The 23,815-nt window shown below is 38.6% G+C and overlaps 1 protein-coding gene across 13 annotated transcripts in view; it reads right to left on the bottom strand.

The window, feature by feature from the left end:
• Positions 1-23,815, bottom strand: part of SPG11 (SPG11, spatacsin vesicle trafficking associated) — a 107,551-nt gene that overhangs the window by 58,100 nt on the left and 25,636 nt on the right. For 11 of the 13 annotated variants that reach the window (XR_002345138.1, XR_002345136.1, XM_021096391.1 and 8 more), the window contains 11 exons: positions 23,262-23,407; positions 17,583-17,715; positions 14,389-14,544; positions 13,880-14,055; positions 10,732-10,908; positions 9,497-9,568; positions 8,793-8,920; positions 8,297-8,478; positions 7,376-7,589; positions 2,563-2,766; positions 1,938-2,044 (listed from right to left, as the gene is read on the bottom strand). Coding sequence is in view for 11 of the 13 variants with exons in the window: in XM_021096391.1 (XP_020952050.1) it covers positions 1,938-2,044; positions 2,563-2,766; positions 7,376-7,589; positions 8,297-8,478; positions 8,793-8,920; positions 9,497-9,568; positions 10,732-10,908; positions 13,880-14,055; positions 14,389-14,544; positions 17,583-17,715; positions 23,262-23,407 (1,695 nt within the window). In the remaining 2 variants the exon portion in view is untranslated. Of the gene's footprint in view, positions 1-1,937; positions 2,045-2,562; positions 2,767-4,451; positions 5,273-7,375; positions 7,590-8,296; positions 8,479-8,792; positions 8,921-9,496; positions 9,569-10,731; positions 10,909-13,879; positions 14,056-14,388; positions 14,545-17,582; positions 17,716-23,261; positions 23,408-23,815 lie in introns of those variants that run through there. The other 2 variants (XM_021096462.1, XM_021096469.1) reach the window with 2 other exon arrangements.

Below are 23,815 nucleotides of genomic sequence, written 5' to 3'. Positions count from 1 at the left end.
TAATAATTAGATGCCATATATCACCTATCAAGTCGGTAATGATTTTTTAAAGTCCATCCTCAAATACAGAGCTGGTCAGTGTGCACAGAAGCTGGGATTTAGGAGAAAAAAAATGGTATAACCCTCCTGGAAAGCAATGTAGCCATATAGCAAGAACCTTCAAAATGTGTATAACCTCTGACCCAGGAATTTTAAATCCAGGAACCTGGGAGTTCCCATCGTGGCTCAGTGGTTAACGAATCTGACTAAGAACCATGAGGTTGCAGGTTCGATCCCTGGCCTTGCTCAATGGGTTAAGGATCCAGCATTGCCATGGGCTGTGGTGTAGGTCGCAAACTCGGCTTGGATCCCGAATTGCTATGGCTCTAGCATAGGTCGGCAGCTACAGCTCTGATTCAACCCCTAGCCTGGGAACCTCCACATGCTGTTGGTGTGGCCCTAGAAAAAGACAAAAAGAACAACAACAAAAAAAAATCCAGGAACCTAGCTATACTGAGGAAATAATCTGAAACAAGGACAAAACTTTATGTTCAAATATATTCAAGACTAATATTTATAATAGAAAAAAACTGAAAACACATTTTTAATGTCAAAAAATTAGAGCATAGTAAATCAGAATATTTCTACACAATGAATATTATGTAGACATAAAATGGTCATTGTCTCTAAGAATACAGGAAAATTCTTATGTTATAATTACTATATGAAAAAAGCAGTATACAAATACATAGATGTTTCTGGTTATATCCCTAGCAACTTACAGACTGTCACAAGGCAGGGAATCAATAAATATTTGCTGGATGAATAAAATACAATAGAGACTAGGTTTAAAAAAAGTATAGAGGAAAATAACCACAACAAAGTACATTAAAATACATCGAGAGGGAGTTCCCGTCGTGGCGCAGTGGTTAACGAATCCAACTAGGAACCATGAGGTTGCGGGTTCGGTCTCTGCCCTTGCTCAGTGGGTTAACAGTCCGGCGTTGCAGTGAGCTGTGGTGTAGGTTGCAGATGCAGCTCGGATCCCGCGTTGCTGTGGCTCTGGCGCAGGCCAGTGGCTACAGCTCCGATTGGACCCCTAGCCTGGGAACCTCCATATGCCGTGGGAGCAGTCCAAAGAAATAGCAAAAAAGACCAAAAAAAAAAAAAAAAACATCAAGAGTTACCTATGGATAGTTATCCTACTGTCCACGTAGGCTATCTACCTATGGAGGTGTTATCTTCTTAATAGTTGTTTGTGGTTTCCTTTATCATTTTTAAACAGTGAACATATATTACTTTATGATCATCAAAAATAAAACAAAGCCAAAAAAACCCTCAACAAGTATTCATTTGGAAAGAAACTGGGCATTACATAAAAGTGAAAGACTGGCTGTTGACATTCCTTGCCTATGTTGTGGCTTGGCCTGGCCACTTTCTTGAACCTCTGGAGTAACACACACTAAACCCTCAGGGGTCACAGGGCTTTTCTACCAGCCAGGCTCTCCATCAATGGCTCCACTACAAAAGACTCAATAATCCTGCACATACTACGGATTTGTCTTCACTCTTTCTGGAGTTACTTACTAAAAGATTCAAGGGCAGTCACCTGGAAGACAGACTACTTCCCATGGAAACAAGTGTGTCAAGTTATCAGAGCAGGAATTCAGCCTGTGATGAACTGGTAGGATGAGAAAGATCCAGAGAGAACAGAGCAAGAGTCTGAAGCGGAAAGGGTACATAACCTCAAATGCTGTCTGCTCAAGACTGGCTTTACTTGGCTGTCAAGAGGCTAACTTTGTAGTCGTCTGCTTCTTAAACAAAGCTCGAGTCTAAACTATGGTCAAATATTTGCCTACAGCTAAATGATTTATTTAAAGAGTTTGCAACTTAAACTCCATTCAACAGACCAGATATTCACCCAAAGCAATTTTGTATTTAATACAGTATACCCATACCTGTTAAATTACTGGAAACTTGTCGACACTGAACTAAAAATTCAAACCAAGGGTGAGCTTCATGCAATTCTTTTTTTTCCAGAAAGGGACAATTTGGAGGACTAAGTCTGTATATAAAACAAAACAACAAAAACAAAAACTATCTGATTAACATAAAGGATAAGACAGTTACAACTATGTTTTCTCGGGTGATAACTAGCATTAAAAAAGAAACTTATAATTAATAAAACACAATTTACTCCCACTCCTGCATTTTACACATGCCTTACAACCTTGAAATAGAGAGTATTTTGGACACATAGCATTTAAAATGTTTCCTACCATGATGAAAATTTTACCAACTCTATATAAGATTAAAAGATACACTTGTACTTTAAGATACTTTGTATTTTATTGTTTTTTACAACAAAAAATCTTCAGCTTTTTCGAACTTAAAGAGGTTTCTGAAAATCTTTACACAACTACTACTGAACTAAAAGATGTACCAAATGTTAGAGCAGGGAGGGGACTACTTCAAAAAGATCAGTACTCCTCTTGAGAATGCTTAATATTTTCCTAAAATTCAAAAGTAGTATGGAAAGACAGTGAAGGCCTACTCGAGGACAAATTAATTCATAGTACTCACTTGTAATAGTCAAGGTAGACATAAAGCAGATGCTGCAGACTGTATTCCAAACAGTAGAGAATGAAGTGAGAATGGAAATCCCAACCTTCTTTGGACTTGTAGTTTTGAACAGGGAGGCTATCTTGCATCACGCCCCCAATACGGTTCAGTCTTAGGAGAAAGAGTTCAAAGTCTTCTAGTTCAGATGTAAGAAAAATCCCATTCCTATTGGATAGATTTAAATAAAAGATGGCAAGTTAAGTTGCTAGATTCAAAGCAGACCAAGTCATTTCCATTGTTAGGTAATCTCAATTAAAGATAAGTAATTAAAAATTAAGACTGCTGATCCTTTTTTGTTTTTTTTTTCCTTCTTCTGCCTTTTAGGGCCACACCCTCGGCCTAAGTTCCCAGGCTAGGAGTTGAAATGGAACATCCTGGATATATTGTTGTCTTGTTTCTTCTACTCAATATTGTGTGCTTTACCCATGTTGATACATGTGGCTATAGTTTGTTACAGCCATAGCGACTAGGGATCTGAGCCACATCTGCAACCTACATCACAGCTCACAGCAATGCTGGATCCCCAACCTACTGAGCAAGGCCAGGGATCGAACCCACATTCTCATGGATACTAGTTGAATTCGTTTCTGCTGTGCCACAACTCGCAGAAATTCTTACTCCATAAATATGCTCTGACACCCTTGGCTAGTTGTCAATAAAGGTTTCTGCACCACTGTAGTATTTTAAGGTAGTTATGACAATCTTGAGTTATCTTAAATATTTCAAAAACCTAAACTAAGCTACCTCCATTTTTTTGTTTGTTTTTAATTGGAACTGTACAACTCAGTGTGGCAACTTGAAGCTAGATGCCTTAGACACTGAGGAATTTACCAAAATATCCAAACAAAATCATTAAGAAATGAAAGCAGAATAATTTAGATAGACCAAGTACTAAATAAGAATAGAAATGTGCATTTAAATCTTACTTTTTATAAATTTACCATTAAATTCATCACACATACCATCAAAGGAGTATAGCAAACTTATTAGGTGGAGTTCAGAAAAACACCACATAGCCACCAGCCACATTATAGAACATTATACTTGGAAGTTCTCAGTGTATTCCTCCCCCTTTACATGTACTTTACCCTCAGTGGTAACTATTATCCTAACTTTCATGATAACTATTCCTTACTTTTTATTCACCCATATAGTTTTAGCAGCCATGTGTGTAACCTTAAGTAGTACAGGGTTTGGGGTTTTTTTGGTTTTTTTTTTTTGGGGGGGTTGTCTTTTTGCCTTTTCCAGGGACATGACGGCAGCATATGGAGGTTCCCAGGCTAGGGGTGGAATCGGAGCCATAGCCATCGGCCTACGCCAGAGCCACAGCAATGCGGGATCCGAGCCGCGTTTGTGACCTACATCACAGCTCATGGCAACACTGGATCCTTAACCCAATGAGCAAGATCAGGGATCAAACCTGCAACCTCATGGTTCCTAGTCATATTTGTTAACCACTGCACCACAACGGGGACTCCCGGGGTTTGGTTTTGACTTTTTCAGACTTTATGTATGAATGGAACATCCTGGATATATTGTTGTCTTATTTCTTCTACTCAATATTGTGTGATTTACCCATGTTGATACATGTGGCTATAGTTTGTTAGTTTTCACTGCTATATAGTATTCGAATACTACAATTTATTTATCTGCTCTACCTTTAATGGTCATTGTTCCTGGACTTTGGTAAAATAAATTTACATTTCCATGACTGCAAATGAAGAACATATTCTTATGTTTGTTGGCCATTTGTGCTTCCTCTATGCTGAGATGTCTATGTGTGCTGGTATCTTTCCCCTCCAGATCCAAGCTCTGCTCTCTCCTGCTCTGTGTCTCAAGAGGCTCACCTGTATGGGTTGCTCTAGGAGACTCCTTTGTGCTCAGGCTTCTGTTTTCATTCGGTCTCCTATGGGAGACCACCATCAAGAGATAAAAATCCAAAAAAAAGGGAGGCTGGGGACACCGTGGTGCCCTTTGTGCTAGGTGACAGAAGTCCGGCTGACACTCTCCACTAAGGAACACAGCTCCTGATGGGCAGTTCCCTTGGTCTCAGTAACTGTTGACTTCCTTTGCCCTGTCAGGCCTTTTAGGAAGCATATCCTACTCCCAAGACCATGAAGATATTTTTCTATATATTTTAAAAATTTTATAGTTTTACATTTGACATTTAGGTTTTAAAATCTACCTGGGATTGATTTTATGCATGACATAATGCAGAGGGTCCAATTTAATTCCCCCTAAATACTTATCCCACCCCCATCTGTTGAAAAGACTGTTTCTTCCTCCAAAAAAAAAAAAAAGAAAAGAAAACATTCTGCAGGGCCACCTCTGTCATATATTAAGTAAGCATATATATTTAAGTCTGTTTCTATGATCACTATTCTGTTCTACTGGTCTATTTGTCTATCGTTGCACCGGTACTCCCACTGTCTTAATGCCATAGCTTTAGAGTAAGTTTAAATATCTGATAGGGCAAGTTCTTCTTTTTCAGGGCTATTCTTGACTCTCTGAATTTCCATATAAATATTCATAATCAATCAGCTTATCAAATCCACTACTGGGATTTTTACTGAGATTGCACTATATCTAAAGATCAGGGAGTCCCTGCTGTGGCACAGCAGAGGCTTGGATTCGATCCTTGGCCCAGAATGTCCACATGCTGTGGGTGCAGCTAAAAAAAAAAGAAAAGAAAAAAAAGGATCAATTTGGGAAGAAGTGATAGAAGGCTTATCTTGCCTCAAATCTAAAGGGAATGCTTGTGATGTTTCACCATTAAGAATAATGTTAGCTAGAAGATTTTTTTAAACATCCTTTTCAAATTAAGGAGGTTTTTTTGCATCTTTTCTTAGTCTGCTAATAGTTTTTATTAGAAATAGATATTGGGAGTTCCTGTCATGGCGCAGCAGAAACAAATCTGACTAGGAACCATGAGGTTGCAGGTTCAATCCCTGGCCTTGCTCAGTGGGTTAAGGATCCAGCGTTGCCATGAGCTGTGATGTAGATCGCAAATGCGGCTTGGATCCTGCGTTGCTGTAGCTCTGGTGTAGGCTGGCAGCTGTAGCTCCCATTGGACCCCTAGCCTGGGAACCTCCATATGCTGTGGGTGTGGCCCTAAAAAGAAATACATGTTGAATTTTATCAAGTGCTTTTCTGTATCTATCAAGGTGGTATGATTTTTTTCCCTTAGAGTAGATCTCATTAATTCATTAGTGTCATAATTTATGTTAAATTGTACATATATTGCCATTTTAAATAATCAAGAATTAAGCAAAATATCCGATAAGCACACAAGTTATACAAAATTTTAACTTTTAGTAAACAAGAATAAAAGAATTTAGTGCAAAGAAAAGTGAATAGAAAGTCAGAGATAGAATGCTTAAAACCTGTAAGTAACTGGCTTGGACAAAGCTCTTAACTTCTTCGGATCTCATTCTCCACATTTTTAAGTTGGATAGGACAATACAGCTATGCTTCCACAATAAGCATAAATACAAAATAATATAATTGAAATAATTTTAAGTAAAAATTAACATACATTAAGTCTCCTTACATTATTTTGATAGTTTAGGGAGACAGATTAGGTTGAGCTATATAAAATTATTGATATTCAACAATTTTTGATCCCCACAAATGACAAGTTCACATGGTTCAGGCTAATAACCATGGTTCCTTTTTTTTCTTTTTTTTCCTTAGGGCCACATCCACGGCATATGGAAATCCCCACTCTAGGGGTCAAACAGGAGCTGCAGCTGTTGGCCTACACCACAGCCACAGCAACCTGGGATCTGAGCCACGTGTATGACCTACACCACAGATCTGGCAATGCCAGATCCCTACCCCACTGAGCAAGGCTAGGGATTGAACCCACATCCTCATGGTTACTAGTCAGACTCATTACTGCTGAGCCACAATGGGAACTACAGGCTAACAATTACTTGTAGAAATGAATTAAAAAGTTTAACATCTTAAGTTATCACTTCAAGAGATACCTTGATAAGGGATCTCAGTTCCCAAATCAGGGACCAAACCAGGCCACCATGGTGAAAGTGCTAAATCCTATCCACCGGATCACCAGGGAACTCCTTCCTCGCTATTTTCTTAGTTGATCAATCCTCTTTAGTTCAAGCCATATATGGTATACAGGTGCAATGAATAGTACTGAGAAGAATGGAAGACATTATAGGATTTGGATACTAAGGAATCCTCATCTCAGCTCTTATCACCTGTTCCTTGCAGCTCCACAGACAGCTTACCATTTCTCCACCAAAGCACATACAATGTTTCAGAAAGAACCCTCATCTAGAAGTTGAGAGCCCATTCACTATGTGGTGTTAAATGCATGTGATTTTAAAACCTCAATAAACAGTAATGTCCTTCCAATTTTAAAATACTATAAAACAATGCTGCACTGGGAGTTCCCATTGTGGTGCAGTGGTTACCAAATCCGACTAGGAACCATGAGATTGCAGGTTCGATCCCTGGCCTTGCTCAGTGGGTTAAGGATCTGGCATTGCCGTGAGCTGTGGTGTAGGTCACAGACACCGCTTGGATCCTGAGTTGCTGTGGCTCTGGCGTAGGCTGGCAGCAAAAGCTCTGATTAGACCCCTAGCCTGGGAACCTCCATATGCCATGGGAGAGGCCCTAGAAAAGGCAAAAAAAAAAACCAAACAAACAAACAAAAATAATGCTGCACTGGATTTTGGCATTTCAAAGGAAAAATTACACCACTATATTTTATTGTTCTTCCTTTTATTCACCCCCACAGTTACAGTACCTGGCCAGCTTATCTAAAATTGCATTCCTCATGTAGTTGTTGCAGCAAGTATTCTGATCCATAACATCAGTAGTCAGAGGGGGCCATTTATTCTGCTGAAGTGAAGCATAACTATTCTGGGTCTGAAATTCTCCAATCCACAAGATAATGCTGACCCAATCATGGCGAGCCGTGAGGTATCTCCAAAGGGCTTCAGGAGAATATGATTTGTATTCTATGTTAAGAACAAAATACATTTGAGAAGAGCAATGAATTATGATTATTGACACAAAACTCAACACTAATTAACTGAATAAATATGATGATCTGGACAAATACTTATATCATGCAAGAATTATTCAGGCCTCTGCTTCTTTTACTATATTCCTCTTTTGTGTTGCTGTTCATTTTATAATTGATACATCAGCTATTGGAAGAGCTAAAGGTTGCTTCTTCTCATGCCACAGTGGTTAAATGAAATTTGGGAATTATCTGTGTGTTTTAATTATCTTTTCAGCCCTCCTTTTCTCTTTTCTTTAATATAATTAAAAACTTCGGCTATAATAAAAAACATGAATTTGACCCCCTATGAATTACCACTCTTTACCACTGTTAGTTATTCCCCACCTGATGTGATACAAATTCTGGGTTTATACAAGAAACTCAAAGATTATTTGGAAAAACAAATAAGCCATGTTGAGGCTGACAAGAGAACTCTTAGCCTTGAAATCTCGACTCACTGAACCACATGACTTTTCTTTCACAATCACATAATAAATCTCTTACAAAAACCTCAAGGTAAGAAAAAGGTCTTAACATAATTACATGCATTTTAAAGCAACTGAGTATTTTTTCCCCCAAAAGAACTATAAAATAGAGACACACCAAAATTCAAATACCAGTGCCTAATTTCTTACGTTCAGATTTTATGTTCAGACTTGCCTTCTGGACTTATCCTGGGGAGAAGGATGGATTCTTGTGTTAGTCGATGCCACCAATGAGCCCAATTTAACACAATTTTATGACCTTGTTTGTTAAGTTTATCTTTATCTTTATGATCATAATTCAGGAACGAGTCCAAAACAGACTTGTGCTTGAAAAAATCTTGTTCCCTTATCCAATACCTAAAACAGTGATACAATTTTTTTTTTTAATTTTGGAGGAGAAAGCATCATTTCTTTCTCTCTGCTCAGGAAGCTCTATTCTTTTGGGAACACATAATTAAATACACTTAATTTTGTATTTATTACCTTAAAAATATGTATCTGATTACACATATATTAAAATGGCAGGAATTCCTGAGTCCCTTCTGGATGATGTAAATTTTATCTTCATAAGGAATATAAACTCCACAGAAGAAGTCTGTACTAACAATTAAAAACAAAACACTGTCTATAATATTCTTCCCATGTTATAAAGAGGGGGCTAATGAGACTACCTTGGAAAGGACTGGATCTGCATATTTTCTTGGAAAGATCCTGAATAAAACTTCTCAACTTGATGCACGAACTCTACAGTTCCTTTGTCTTTTTCAGAAAAATATTTTTTTTCTTTTAAAATGTCAACCTTGAATAAAAAGAAATTAAAGCAGCAATCACACTGAAATCAAAAACATTTTAAAAACAAATGCCACTGAAATTAAATGCAATTTAAGAACTGTATTTTGCAATTTTTTTCCTTTTTTTTCTTTTTTCTTTTCTTTTTCTTTTTAGGGCAACACTCGCTGCATATGGAGGTTCCCAGGCTAGGGGTCAAATCAGAGCTTCAGCTGCTGGCCTACACCACAGCCACAGCAATGCAGGATCCAAGCTGCATCTGTGACCTACACCACAGCTCATGGCAATGCCAGATCCTTAACCCACTGAGCAAGGCCAGGGATCCAACCCACAACGTTATGGTTGCTAGTGGGATTCATTTCTGCTGCGCCATGACAGGAACTCCAAGAACTGTTTGAATTTTTGAGGTAACATATGTATTTACACAAATTTTCCTTCAGCACAAATGCAAAATGATCATTTAAAAACACAAAGGAGTTGTCATACTTTTACTTACTAGGTATTAGCTGAAGATTAAAATGATTCATTCTGAAGTTTCGCCACCATTTACTAGAAAATGTAAACTACGTATCTAACCTTTACGTACCAAAAAGTCCCGTATATTTTTATCAGTTGTATAGAAGCATATCTTGAGCAACTGGTCTTTTACATTAAAGCCCTGTAGTAAACAAAAAATCAAGAAACCTTACATTTTGTAATGGAGCTATTCTGAACATAAACATATGATGAATACAGAAGTATTCTCTATTATATACATGTGCCTTGTTAGAATTGCACAGCTTTTCTGCTCTTGTTTTTTTTTTGTTGTTGTTGTTGTTGTTGTTGTTGTTGCTGTTGCTATTTCTTGGGCCGCTCCCGCGGCATATGGAGGTTCCCAGGCTAGGGGTTGAATCAGAGCTGTAGCCACCGGCCTACGCCAGAGCCACAGCAATGCGGGATCCGAGCCGCGTCTGCAACCTACACCACAGCTCATGGCAACGCCAGATCGTTAACCCATGATCAAGGGCAGGGACCGAACCCGCAACCTCATGGTTCCTAGTCGGATTCGTTAACCACTGCGCCACAACGGGAACTCCTTTTCTGCTCTTGTTAACATTCATTTTCCACATTTATCATTTCACATTTACTGCCTACACCTAAAGTCCTAAAGTGTTTTGTTTTGTCAAAAGAAAGGCAGCGCATCCCACAATTTAAGTAATGTCAGGCTACCATAGGACCAAAACTACAGGTATCTGCTATGATGATTCACTTGAAGACAAAAGTCAACATAAACAACAACCCTTATATAGTTTCACTTCCTCCAGAAAGTTACCATGGGCAAGACCCCAACAATGCAGATGACAGCCAGATCTCAGCTTAGTCTAGGAACTCTACTCTTAGGACATTCCCTTCTCAAATGAAGTAAAACCATGGAGCGCAAAGCAAAGGTATAAGCCATTAGAAAGTTCAAATGGAGATATGAGATCATATAAACAATAAAGAATGTCCCCCAACAAATACTGAGGTCCTATGCATGCTCTGACATGTGTGTGAAACCTTTTATGAGAAACACTGTCTCCTAACCACAGAGACAAATCTAATAGACAACAAATGATGGAAATTCCAATCAAAAATCTCTTCAAGAAAGTTCTTAGTAACAAAGAATGTTTCTCAGTTATTATTGTCATTATTGCCTAGTAAAAGCTACATAAATTTTTCACTTTGTGACACAAATGAATACAAATCAATTTTTATATCAACTGGAAATTGTATTAAGTACATACAGAACTTTTACATTAGAGACTTTATGATCAGACTTTATGAACAGATTATGCTACTTACCATATTCTTCAAAAGCTCAGAGGCTTCCTTTACATTGTTCTTTTTCAAACTGTCAAAGACCAAATCTAGGCCTATTTTAATCAACTCCTCAAGTCTTTGAGCAGAATGACTGTTAATCCTGAAGAAAGTTTGTGCCTCTGGTATTTTGTTATTTAAAATGGCATCAGCAATAACTTCCTAGGAAAAGGAAGAAAAACATTTGCTTTTTGAGTTTAATACCTTATTATGATTATTGACATGGGACTTATATATTTACTGGGCATGTCACTAAGGGACTCTCACTGAAAAGCTACTACCAGATTTCATGCAGGATATAAACTGGACTCTGCTCTCCAGGAGCTTTTAACGAAATTTTTTTTTTTTTTTTTTTTTTTTTTTTTTTTTGTCTTTTGTTGTTGTTGTTGTTGCTATTTCTTGGGCCGCTCCCGCAGTATATGGAGGTTCCCAGGCTAGGGGTTGAATCGGAGCTGTAGCCACCGGCCTACGCCAGAGCCACAGCAACGCGGGATCCGAGCCGCGTCTGCAACCTACACCACAGCTCACAGCAACGCCGGATCGTTAACCCACTGAGCAAGGGCAGGGACCGAACCCGCAACCTCATGGTTCCTAGTCGGATTCGTTAACCACTGCGCCACGACGGGAACTCCAAGGAGCTTTTAGACTAATGACGAAATGTAAATAAAGCACTGATTATAGTACTGCATGATAAGGGTGAAGATACAAGTATTCTAGGTTTCCAGAAAGGAGGGTCCAGAAAAGAACATCTAAATAAGAGGAATGGAGTTCCCACTGTGGTACAGTGGAAATGAATCCGACTAGTAACCATGAAGTTGCAGGTATGATTCCTGGCCTCGGTCAGCAGGTTAAGGACCTGGCATTGCCTCGAGCTGTGGTATAGGCTACAGACTCGGCTTGGATCCTGTGCTGTTGTGGCTGGTAGCATAAGCCAGCACCTACAGCTCCGATTCGACCTCTAGCCTGGGAACCTCCATATGCCACAGGTGTGGCCCTGAAAAGCAAAAAAAATAAATAAATAAGAGGGATGAGGGAGTTCCCTGGTGGTCTAGTGATTAAGGAGCCTGCATGTTGTGGGTACAGTCAAAAAGAAAAAAAAAAAAAAACTAAATAAGAGGAATAAAAAAAAAAGGTTTCCTAGTAAAGATGATTGATGAAATAAATAAAAGTTTTACAGACAAGAATTACATACATTTACTGAGAAAAGAATGTCTTCCAAAAAGAGTGAATATTATGTGCAGAGGCATAAAGGCAAGGAACAGTACCAAGCCTTGAAAGAACTCCAAATTACTTAATATAACTGGAGAAAGAGCTAGAGAGAGTAGCAGAAGAGACTTGAAAGAAAAGCAGAGTCTCCACCATAAAGGGTGTTGTGTGTGAGAGATGGGTTTTATCCCAAAACTTAGGATCTTAAAAGCAAGGGTCATTTATATAATAGGAAGAACATCCACACAATCATATGAATGTTTTTAGAGACAGGGTCCACAGCTTTTATCACAGTGGCCTGCAGGAGTTCCCGTCGTGGCACAGCGGAAACAATCCAACTAGGAACCATAAGGTTGCCGATGCAGCTCAGATCTGGCGTTGCTGTGGCTGTGATGTAGGCCCACAGCTATAGCTCCGATTAGACCCCTAGCCTAGGAACCTCCATATGCTGTGGGTGTGGACCTAAAAAAAAAAAAAAACAATAAGTAAAAAGAGCAGATGACCATGGATGAGGCCTTGGAGCACATTAAAGGAGGGAAACAGGAAATGAAACCTGTGAAGAAGACTGGAAGAGAGCAGCCTAAAAGAATCGAAGGAAAATCCACTAAGCCACAATGGGAATTCAAACTCTGTATCCAATTTTATTTTATTTCTTTTTTTTTTTTTTTTTTTTTTGGTCTTTTCTAGGGCCGCCCCTGCGGCATATGGAGGTTCCCAGGCTAGGGGTCCAATCGGAGCCACAGCCACAGCAACATCAGATCGGAGCCACGTCTGCGACCTACACCACAGCTCATGGCAATGCCAGATCCTTAATCCACTGAGCGAGGCCAGGGATCGAACCCGAAACCTCATGGTTCCTAGTCCAATTTGTTTCCGTTATGCCACAATTGGAACTCCAAATCCAGTAATTTTTTTTGACTAGAGAATGATTAAGAGACAAAAAAAATGCAGTCATACCAGGTACCTTCTTACCCTTCTACCCCAAGAACAGCAGTCCTACAGACCTCACGGAATCTCAATCTTATCACTTTCAAACCCTATCAATTCTCATTATCTGGGTTAAGCTATTTTGGCTCTTGTCTTTCCAATGTCAACATTCTCTGACTGGTGGAGGAATTCTTCCAGTTCCAAGTCAGAAAGAAGGCATCATATATTAATTTCTACTATAAGAAAGGCAAGTAGATGAGTACAGCAAATTTAACTGGCAAAATATCTTAACTAGAACCTGAGATAGGACTCAAATTGAATATACTTCCAAGCAATAATGTCATAAGATAAAACTTTCCTAAAATCAAATCACCAGGAGTTTCTGCCATGGCACAGTGGAAATGAATCCGACTAGGAACCATGAGGTTCTGGGTTCGATTCCTGGCCTCACTCAGTGGGTTAAGGATCTGGCGTTGCTATTAGCTGTGGTGCAGGTCGCAGATGCAGCTTGGATATGGCATTGCTGTGGCTGCGGTGTAGGCTGGCAGCTATAGCTCTGATTGGACCCCTAGCATGGGAATCTCCATGTGCCACGGCTGCGGCCCTAAAAAGCAAAATAATTAATTAATTTAAAAAAATCAAATCACCAGCAGCAATTTGATTTGTTCAAAGGGCAGGTAGAATGCATTAGTCCAAAGTGCAGGCCCTAAACATTGAAGGAGTGACACTTCACAATGAGTTTGAGGTTGGGTATTTGTCATTGGATCCAAATGGGCAGATCAGGCATAAAAAGGGTGCCTATCTGTGTTCTGTATTAAATAAATGAAACTTATAGACAAATTTGGAGTTGTACCTAGAGATTCAAAAATCTACAAATCCTGAAAACCCTTGTCAAAGATTCTGAATCACAAGGGCACAGATTCTAAATTCTGTTTCTTCTATGTTTTTTTAGATCCTCTGAATCTGGCAAATAAAAGAAGTGACAGTTACTCATATTTACCTCAACGCTGAGTTCCTCCCATATATTGCTCTCCTTTACTTTGGGGACATTTTCTTTTACATCATATTCATCTACAGCATCCGTTAGCTTCCAAGGAAACTTTATCAGGAAGGTTCGAAGTTCATTAATGTAGCTGGTGAAAATGTTCACTCCTTTCTGTAGATGTTCATCTAGCTCTATAGAAAACACCAATGTGCCAGTTTCACATATATATAAATGTGTGTGTGTTTGTGTGTGTGTGTGTAGAGAGAGAATATACCATGAGCTATTACAATGATAAAGAAGTTCACAAAACGGCAAAATTCAAACTCAGTGTTTTCAAGTCAAACAAAATAATCATTGAGCTTTTTCTAATGTACAAGTTATCTCTATGTTCAATTACACACTGACTGTACCCAACCTCCGAAAATGGCACGCTAGCTTATGCCCTCTCACACAACAGGACTACTTATATCTCTGTCCTGACAGAAGAATGGGATAATTACCCACTTCTATGCTGCTGTTCTTACCTTCATTGTGAATAAAAAGCTCCTTTATTTGTTTGTTAAGGAAAGACAGTGTAAGATTAAGCAATTGTTCTGAAAAGTGTTTGCTTTGGGTTTCAGAATCATTTTCTCTAATTGCTGAGCAAAGTAAATCCAATGCTGGTGTCAGCTCTTCCACATCTGAGGAAAAAGAAACAAACATGAAGAACACCAGGACACTCCTAATAAAATTAACCTATTCAAAAATATCACCCTGGTACAACCACTATGGGAAACAGTATGGAGGTACCTCAGAAAATTAAATGTAGAACTACCATATGATCCAGCAATCCCACTCTTGGGCATATATCCAGACAAAACTTTCCCTGAAAAAGATATATGCACCTGTATGTTCACTGCAGCACGATTCACAATAGCCAAGACATGGAAACAATGTTCATCGACAGAGGAATGGATTAAGAAGATGTGGTACTAGAGTTCCCGTCGTGGCTCAGTGGTTAACGAACCCGACTAACATCCGTGAGGACACGGGTTTGATCCCTGGCCTTGCTCAGTGGGTTAAGGAGCTGACTTTGCTGTGAGCTATGGTGTAGGTTGTAGATGTGGCTCAGATTCCTCATTGCTATGCTGTGGTATAGGCCAGTGGCTACAGCTCCAATTAGACCCCTAACCTGGGAACTCCCACATGCTGTAGATGAAGCCATAAAAGACAAAAAAAAAAAAAGATGTGGTATATATACACAATGGAATACTACTCAGCCATAAAAAAAGAACAAAATAATGCCATTTGCAAAAACATGGATGTAACTAGAGACTCATACTAAGAGAAGTCATAAAGAGAAAAACAAATACCCTATGATAACACTTATATCTAGAATCTAATATACAGCACAAATGAACCTTTCCACAGAAAAGTAATGCATGGGAAGTTCCTGTCACGGCACAGCAGAAACAAATCTGACTAGGAACCATGAGGTTGTAGGTTCAATCCCTGGCCTTGCTCAGTGGGTTAAAGATCCGGTGTTGCCATGAGCTGTGGTGTAGGTTGCAGACAACAGCTTGGATCTGGCATTGCTGTGGCTCTGGCGTAGGCCGGCAGCTACAGCTCTGATTTGACCCCTAGCCTGGGAACCTCCATATGTCACAGGTGTGGCCCTAAAAAAAACCAAAAAAACAAAAGTAATGCATGGACTTGGAAAACAGACTTGTGGTTGCCAAGAGGGAGGGGGAGGGAATGGGACTGACAAGGAGCTTGGGGTTAATAGATGAAAACTTTTGCATTTGGAGTGGATAAGCAATGAGATCCTGCTGTATAGTACAGGGAACTTTATCTAGTCACTTGTGATAGAACATGATGGAGGATAATGTGAGAAAAAGAATATGTGTGTGTGTGTGACTGGGTCACTTTGCTGCAGAGTAGAAAATTCACGGAACACTGTAAACCAGCTATAAAGGAAAAAATAAAAATCATTTTAAAATGTATCATTCTGTAATATCTTAAAACATAGGATAAGGACCAATGTCTTCATCTCAAAAAGCTTACAAAAATTTTAGCGACTACTTACTACTAGCCATTATTTACTGGAATTATTAATCACTATGATTTTTCTGACCACTTAATATATTTTAAGTATTGTACTTAGTGTTTTATAAATGCTATTTCACTTGTTCCCTTCAATAACCTGAGAGGTAAGTGTTATGGCCCTCTTTCCACAGATGAGGAAAGTGAGGTTTAGAGAGAATAAATAACTTGTCCAAGCCAATTTGAAAGTAAGTGGCACAGACAAAATTTGAACTTAAGTCTGTCTTATTCCAAAATTATTCTTTTAATCAACGCAGGTGAAAGCAGGGATGTAGGCCCTTGAATCCTCTGCAAAAATATGATTCCTGTTGACCTTAGCTATTAGCCCCACCTCTAGAACAGCATCTATATGAGAATGATGGGAAACACAGGTTTTACCCTGAAAGAGCAGGTAAAGCTAGTCCTATGCTTCTTGTTTCCAGAACCATCCCCACCCTTGAGGGTAGGGCAGTGCAGGTGAGAGTACAGTAAAGAGAAATCCTTGACAACCAAATAGTAGAAGTGAGTTACGACCATGTAACTGCTGACCGAGACCCCCTCAACACCACAAACGAGGCCTTTCTCTACAAATTCAACAGACTTAGAAAAACAAATGGAGCATAAGAAAAGTTAGCATTTCAGAAAGGAGGAGACCAAACTCTGCACTCAAAATAAGAGAATGATTTTTAAAAAGAAAACTTCTAATTCACCTTGTCAGTGAGAACTAACATTACACTGATGGAAAAAGTACGTTGTCATTTTCTCCACCTAGGAGTACAAATTGGTAAAACTTTTCTAGAGGATAATTTATCAAAACATTGAAGAATGTAAACTGTGTGTCTCTTTGACCTGTGAATTTCACATCTAGAAATTAATCCCAATCATTGTATATATGTAAAACTATACATACACACACAGCACTTATGGCACACTGCCAATAATAGTAAAAACTGAAATCAACCTAAATGTGTAATAGGAGTTTCACTGGGTAAATTATGGTACAGCCCATACAATGAACTTCTACGCCACTATATACAAATACTTCTATTATTATCAAGAAAGATGTCCATATTATATTATCGAGTGAAAAAAATGGCAGATTATAAAATTTTATGTACAAATGAAAACATCTTATTATCCTATTCCTCTAAAGAGAGGATTTCCATGACTGCCTGGTCCAGGAATAAAAGTAGAGCTCCCATTTATTAAAAACAAAAGCCACAGTCTTGAAAAGAAGTGCTGGTAATATGATAAAAAAGCAGGAGAGTCAGGCTGAAAATTCTTATAACAAGTCCCAATTCCCAACTCAGCCAGCTGCACTGTCACTAAACATCTCAGACAGTAGCAAGGGTGGAAAATTCTACGAATGAATGTTATTCTCTTTTGGATAAAATTCTCTTGCATTTGAATGTTCATCTCTTCCTTGCATACTAAAAATATAAAGTATAGTGCAAGATATGTACTATAGTATTTAACCCAACATACAACGAGAACACTTATAGATTCTCACAACATTCTTAAGATTCCAGAAAGTATATAAAATGTTATGACTGTGTCCTGACAAGGAAATAACTCATCAGAAAGCACAACAATAATTTGAAGGTGATTAAGAAGGTAAAATGATAAATAAAACTTCAGAAGTATTTATTCTACTTACGTTTTAAATACAAGTGGGATGGAAAGTGATCAAACTGATCAGGTACAGAAGATTTTGAGGATGGATTCAAAAGATTTTCCTTGCTTTTCAAGAAGAAATCTACTGTGTCCAGCTGACGATTTTCTATACCTGCCTGAAATGGGAGAAAATCAGGAAAAAATTACAATAGAAAAAAACACCAGTACAGATTTTTGTTTTTTAAACTTTAGAACTTAATGTGCTGACACGGAAAGAGACACAAGGCTCTCTTATGGTGCAGGAATACCTGAGTTCAAGTGAGAATTCTGACAATGACATTGTGACCTGGGGCAAGTCTCTGTAACCATTCTGAACATCAGTTTCTGCTTCAGCAGAAATAGGAAGTTAGATGAGCAAACACTTCCAGCTCTTACCATTCTGTAATTCTAAAACCCATTCAAAGTTAGTTACCTGGGGAATCATCCTCACAGTTAAGTTATAGTCTTTTTGAATTAAAATGTTAAAGTAGTATAATACAAAGTTAAACTGAAAAAGCAGGCAAAAAATACTCCCATTTTTAATTAGGCATCTAAGGAAAATTTCTATATAGAATATTTAAATATCACAGATACACACACACACACAGAGCTGACCCTTGAACAACTTAGGTTAGGTATGCCAACCCTCTTGTGCAGTGGAAAACCAGCATATAACTTTACCATCATCCCTCTGCATTACAGGTTCCACATTCACATATTCAACAAACTTAGATTGTGTAGTATTTACTATGGAAAAAAAATTATAGAAGTGGACCTGTGTGGCTCAAACCTATTTTAATCAAGGGTCAATTATATGTGTGTTTATAAAATATATCTTTAAATGCCCAGCTGAACTGAAAAGAAAGTGAGAAAAATCTTCAGAAGATAAAAACAAGCAGAAAGATAAACCCAGAAAAGTAAATCTCTAAAGCTAATTGCTACTGCCCAAATGTATCTGCAAATGTCTGATGGTCTGAAGCAGGGGCTGAAAAACAGGAGCCACCAACCAAAAAATCAGCCCCTGCTTGTCTTTGTAAAAGAAGTTTTATAGGAAAACAGTCACAGCTGTTCATTTACATACTGTCAATGGCTAAAATGACGTATCTGAGTAACTATAACAGAAATTTGTCTAGAAAATCTAAAATAGTTATTTCTTGGCCCTTGACAGAAAGTTTGCCACTCCTAGCCTAGAGAAATGTGCCGAAGAATCACCTGGTGAGCTTGTTAAAATGTGGATCGCTGAGCCCTGTCCCCAGAGATTCTGATTCCCTAAATCTAAGGCAGGGCCTAAAAATTTGATAAATTCCCAGGTAGTTGTGATACTGCTGATCTGGGGACCACACTTGAAGAAACAATGAGCTAAAGTTCTGGGTGTTAGGCCAGGCAGGCCGGGTGAGAGGTATTGGTGAGAGTTACTTGACAATCTCCAAAAGAGGATGAACTACAAAAATTACTGCCACTAGATGGAGCCCATAAACAAACTATGCCTTTGCACTGGGTGATGAGATTAAAAAAAACTGAATTACATATGATTAAGTAAGATTGTCAATACTCTTAGGTGATGTATGCTAAAGTGCTTAGGATGAAGAGTTCTCAAGTTTTCGACTTTCAAATAGTTCATGAAAAACAAGAACTACACATACAGTCAAAATAAATGTGGCAAAATGTTAACAGTTGGTGAAGGGCGAAGAGGTAATTTCAAAATAAAACTTTAAAATAGTAATTTTAGAAATAAGAAATATAAAAATTTAAACTAAGTACTCAGTAGATGTATTTAGTACCAGATTAGACATAGCCAAAAAGAGAATTAGTAAATTGAGTGATATAAAGAAATTATCCAAAGACTCAGAGAGATTTTAAGAAATTGAAAAAAGGAGTTCCTGCTATGGTGCAGTGGGCTAAGAATCTGACTGCAGGAGTTCCTACTGTGGGGCAACAGGATCGACTTTGGAACCCTGGGACGCAGGTTTTGTTCCCCGGTCCCACACAGTGGGTTAAGGATCCTGCATTGTTACAGCTGGAGTGTAGGTTGCAACTGCAGCTGGGATCTGATTCCTGAACTCCAAATGCTGTGAGGGCAGTCAAAAAAGGACCGAAAGGGAGTTCCCGTCGTGGCGAAGTGGTTAACAAATCCAACTAGGAACCATGAGGTTGCGGGTTCAATCCCTGCCCTTGCTCAGTGGTTTAAGGATCCGGCGTTGCCATGACCTGTGGTGTAGGTTGCAGACGTGGCTTGGATCCCTCGTTGCTGCGGCTCTGGCGTAGGCCAGTGGCTACAGCTCCGATTCCACCCCTAGCCTGGGAACCTCCATATGCCCCGGGAGCGGCCCAAAGAAATAGCAAAAAGACAAAAAAAAAAAAAAAAAAAAATCTGACTGCAGCGGCTCAGGTTGCTGCGGAGGCTTGGGTTTGATCCATCCAAGGGCAGTGGGTTAAAGGATCTAGCGTTACTGCCACTCTGGCTCAGATTCAATTTCTGCCCCAGGAACTTCCATATGCTGTAAGTGTGCCCATTAAAAAAAGAGAGAGAGAGAAAGAGAAATTGAGGAAAGTAGGAAAATTCTAACAACTTCTGATAAAAGCACCATTGTGACAACTAGAAAATACACATTCAGTTTTCAGGCACATGGAACATTTTATAAAAACTGAGTACTTTATAGGCTATAAGTGACTCTCAACAAATTTGCTCATCTGTATTTGAGAGGAGACTAAGGCCAAAACTACCATGCTGTAATACCACACCAATGCTGTAATTAAACTCACCACAGGCACACACAATGTACAAAGGCAGAGGCTTCACAGTAGCACTGCCTGAGTTCAAGTCCTGGCACTACTACTTACTGTCCAAGTATATCTGAATTAGAATTCCTAACCTCTGTGTTCCCTCATCTATAGACTGGAAATAAATAACAGTATTTACCCATTGGTTGATAAAAAAATTAATAATACTCAATTATTAAGAATATTTAGGAAAAGTAACTATAGGGAAAAAAACCTAAGAGTAAGCATCATTATTTCTGGATAATAGATTTATAAGACACTAATTTTATTTTTGCCCCATTACTCAAATTTTCTACAATAATATTTTACAGAACATAAAGGTAAGCTTTTCAACAAATGATCCTGGAACAACTGAATATCCACATACAAAAGAATGAGATTGGGTCCCTTCCACTTACCACACACAAAAATTAATCAAAATGCATCAAAGATCTAAATGTTAGCGCTAAAATTCTTTTAAAGAGTAAATCTTCATGACCTCACAATAGGCACTAATTTCTTACATATGACACCAAAAGAACAAGTGACACACACACACACACACACAACCCAGGTAAGCCAATTTCATTAAAATTAAAAATTTTTGTGCTTCAAAGGATACCATCAAAATGGAAATGGGACTTCCCATTGTGGCTCAGCAGTAATGAAACTGACTAGTATCCACGAGGATGTGGGTTCAATTCCTGGACTCACTAAGTGGATTAATGATCTGGGCTGGCCTTGTGCTATGGTGTAGGTCACAGATGAGGCTTGGATCCTGCTGTGGCTGTGGTATAGGCTGGCAGCAGCAGCTCTAATTCAACCCTTAACCTGGGAACTTCCATAAGCTGGAGGTTTGGCCCTAAAAAGGAAAAAAAAAGGAGCGGGTGTAAATAGACAGAATTTGCTTGTGGCAAAGCAGGTTAAGGATCCAGCACTGTCACTGCAGTGGTTCAGGTTGCTTCTGTGGTGCAGCTTCCCCATGCCATGGGTATGGACCGGGGAAAAAAAGAAAAAAGAAAGATAAAAAGACAACCCATAGGAGTTCCCGTCATGGCTCAGTGGTTAACGAATCCGACTAAGAACCATGAGGTTGCGGGTTCGATCCCTGGCCTTGCTCAGTGGGTTAAGGATCACCACTATGAGCTGTGGTGTAGGTTGCAGACATGGCTCAGATCCCGTGTTGCTGTGGCTCTGGCGTAGGCTTGGCAGCTACAGCTCCAATTAGACCCCTAGCCTGGGAACCTCCATATGCCACGGGCATGGCCCTAGAAAAGGCAAAAAGACAAAAAAAAAAAAGACATCCCATAGAACAGGAGAAAATATTTGCAAATCATATATCTCATAAGGGTCTAGTATCCAGAATATATAAAGTACTCTTAGAACGCAACAATAAAGACAAATAACCCAATTACACATAAGACAAAGAATTTAAGAAGACATTTTTCCAAATGGCCAGTAAGCATATGAAAGTTGAACACATGAGTCACTAGGAAAATGCAAGTCAAAATCACAATGAGATACCACTTCAATTTGACTTTACAGATAAAAGGATGGCCATGGTTAAAAAAAAAAAAAAAAATGGACAGTAACAAGTACCGGTGAGGATATGGAGCTATAAGAACTCCCATATATTGCTGCTGGCAGGAATGTAAAATAGTGCAACCACTGTGGAAAAGTTTAATGGTTCTTCAAAAAGTTAAATGACTTTGTAATTCCACTGCCAGGTATATACCAGAAAGAAATGAAAACAGATGGTGACACAAAAACTAGAACACCGCTGTTCACAGAAGGATAATTCATGATAGCCAAAAGGGAAACGCCATCAATGAAAGAAGCCAGTCATGAAAAGACCAATATTTTATAATTCCATTGAACTGAAATGTACAGAATAGGCAAATACAGAGACAGAAAAATCAGTGTTTGGAAATTATGAAGATTTGGGAATGACTGCTAATACATGTGCTGTTTCTCTTTTGGGGTGATAAAAATGTTCTGGAATTTGATAGTGGGAATGGTTTTATAACTCCAAACATACTAAAAACCACTGAGTTGTACATTAGATGGACAAATTTTACAGTTTGTGACTTGCATCTCAATAAAGCTGTTATTAAAAAAACAGACTGGCAGAATAGGTTTGAAATTTGTTGGCAATGGCTCAGGTTGATGCAGAGGTATAGGTTCACTCCCCAGCCCAGCACAGTGGGTTAAAGGATCCAGCATTGATGCAGCTGCAGCTCAGATTCAATCCCTGGCTTGGGAACTTTGATATGCTGTGGGAACTGGGTTTTAAAAACAAAACAAAACAGACTGGCACCCAACATTATTAACTTCCAGTTTTCTACCTTTCATGCCTGTGTGGTATAGGACAAAGTGCCCAACTTTGATTCTAGCTCCTGCCTTATTAGTATGGCTGTGGGCCACTCACTCAACCATTCTGAACCTTAGGTTTTTCATCTGTAAAATGAAATGAATAAAAACTACCCAACCCATCTCATGTGATTATTTTAGGATAATTTAGAGAATGAATAGAAAAGAGTGTTTATGAACTATAAAATGCCATATAAATTCAGGTTATGTCACTACTACAGCTGGGTTAGAAGAGTAGGAACAGTAAAGTAGGAATAAGAGCTGTCCATAGCTTATTTCCACGTTATTTATTCTCATCAGCTTATTTTTGCCTCCATGTATTAAAATATTTTGTCTTAAATAGTGTTTATTATGATCTTAGATCTTTTAAAGCCAAAAAGGGTAAACTGCTAAGCAGAATTAGGATAATGAAATAGCCAAAACTAAGAAAATGGATGGGTAGAGACTACAGATCTTTCACTGCTAGGTTAGATGAATTTTCTAAATTTTTAATCAAATGAGAGTAGATAACAAAATAATCAAGCAAAGTTCTACAGACATTTAAATCTGTTACCTCTAGGGCATGTATGGGGATGGAGCACCTCCCCCAACCATTGAGATGGCAAAGTGAGTCCACAGTGCTGGCACTTCCATGGATCATTAGTCTATTTAAAAACTCCTCCTGAGTCAAACCAAACAAAACCAGAGAGAGTCCATTTTCTGTAAGAGAAACCAAAGTTTGCTTTGATAAATTGTTAGGACTTAGGCTTTAGGATTATAATAGGAATTAATTTCTAATTACTCAATACTTCACCACTGTAATTACAAATATATTATTGAATACCAGTAACAAATATGACCTTAATTAAAAAATTCACCATAATTTTTCAAAGAATGTTATTTTTTAGACACTAACCACAAGGCAAATTCTCCTAAGAGCAATGCATCCTATTAAATAATACAACTGTACTATCTTCCACAATCAATACCTGGAACCTTTAACTATTTACCAAGATACCACATTTCTGATTTACTAAAAGAAAACAAGTAATAGCATGCTCTCAACACACAGAAAAATATGATTACTAAAGTGGGGGAGTTCCTGTTGTGGCTCAGTGGTTAACGAAT

The sequence above is a fragment of the Sus scrofa genome, chromosome 1 (assembly GCF_000003025.6).
Source record: "Sus scrofa isolate TJ Tabasco breed Duroc chromosome 1, Sscrofa11.1, whole genome shotgun sequence".
NCBI classification, from domain to species: domain Eukaryota; kingdom Metazoa; phylum Chordata; class Mammalia; order Artiodactyla; family Suidae; genus Sus; species Sus scrofa.
Note: the sequence above shows the minus strand (reverse complement) of the source record. Positions and strands in the feature narration are given on the sequence as shown.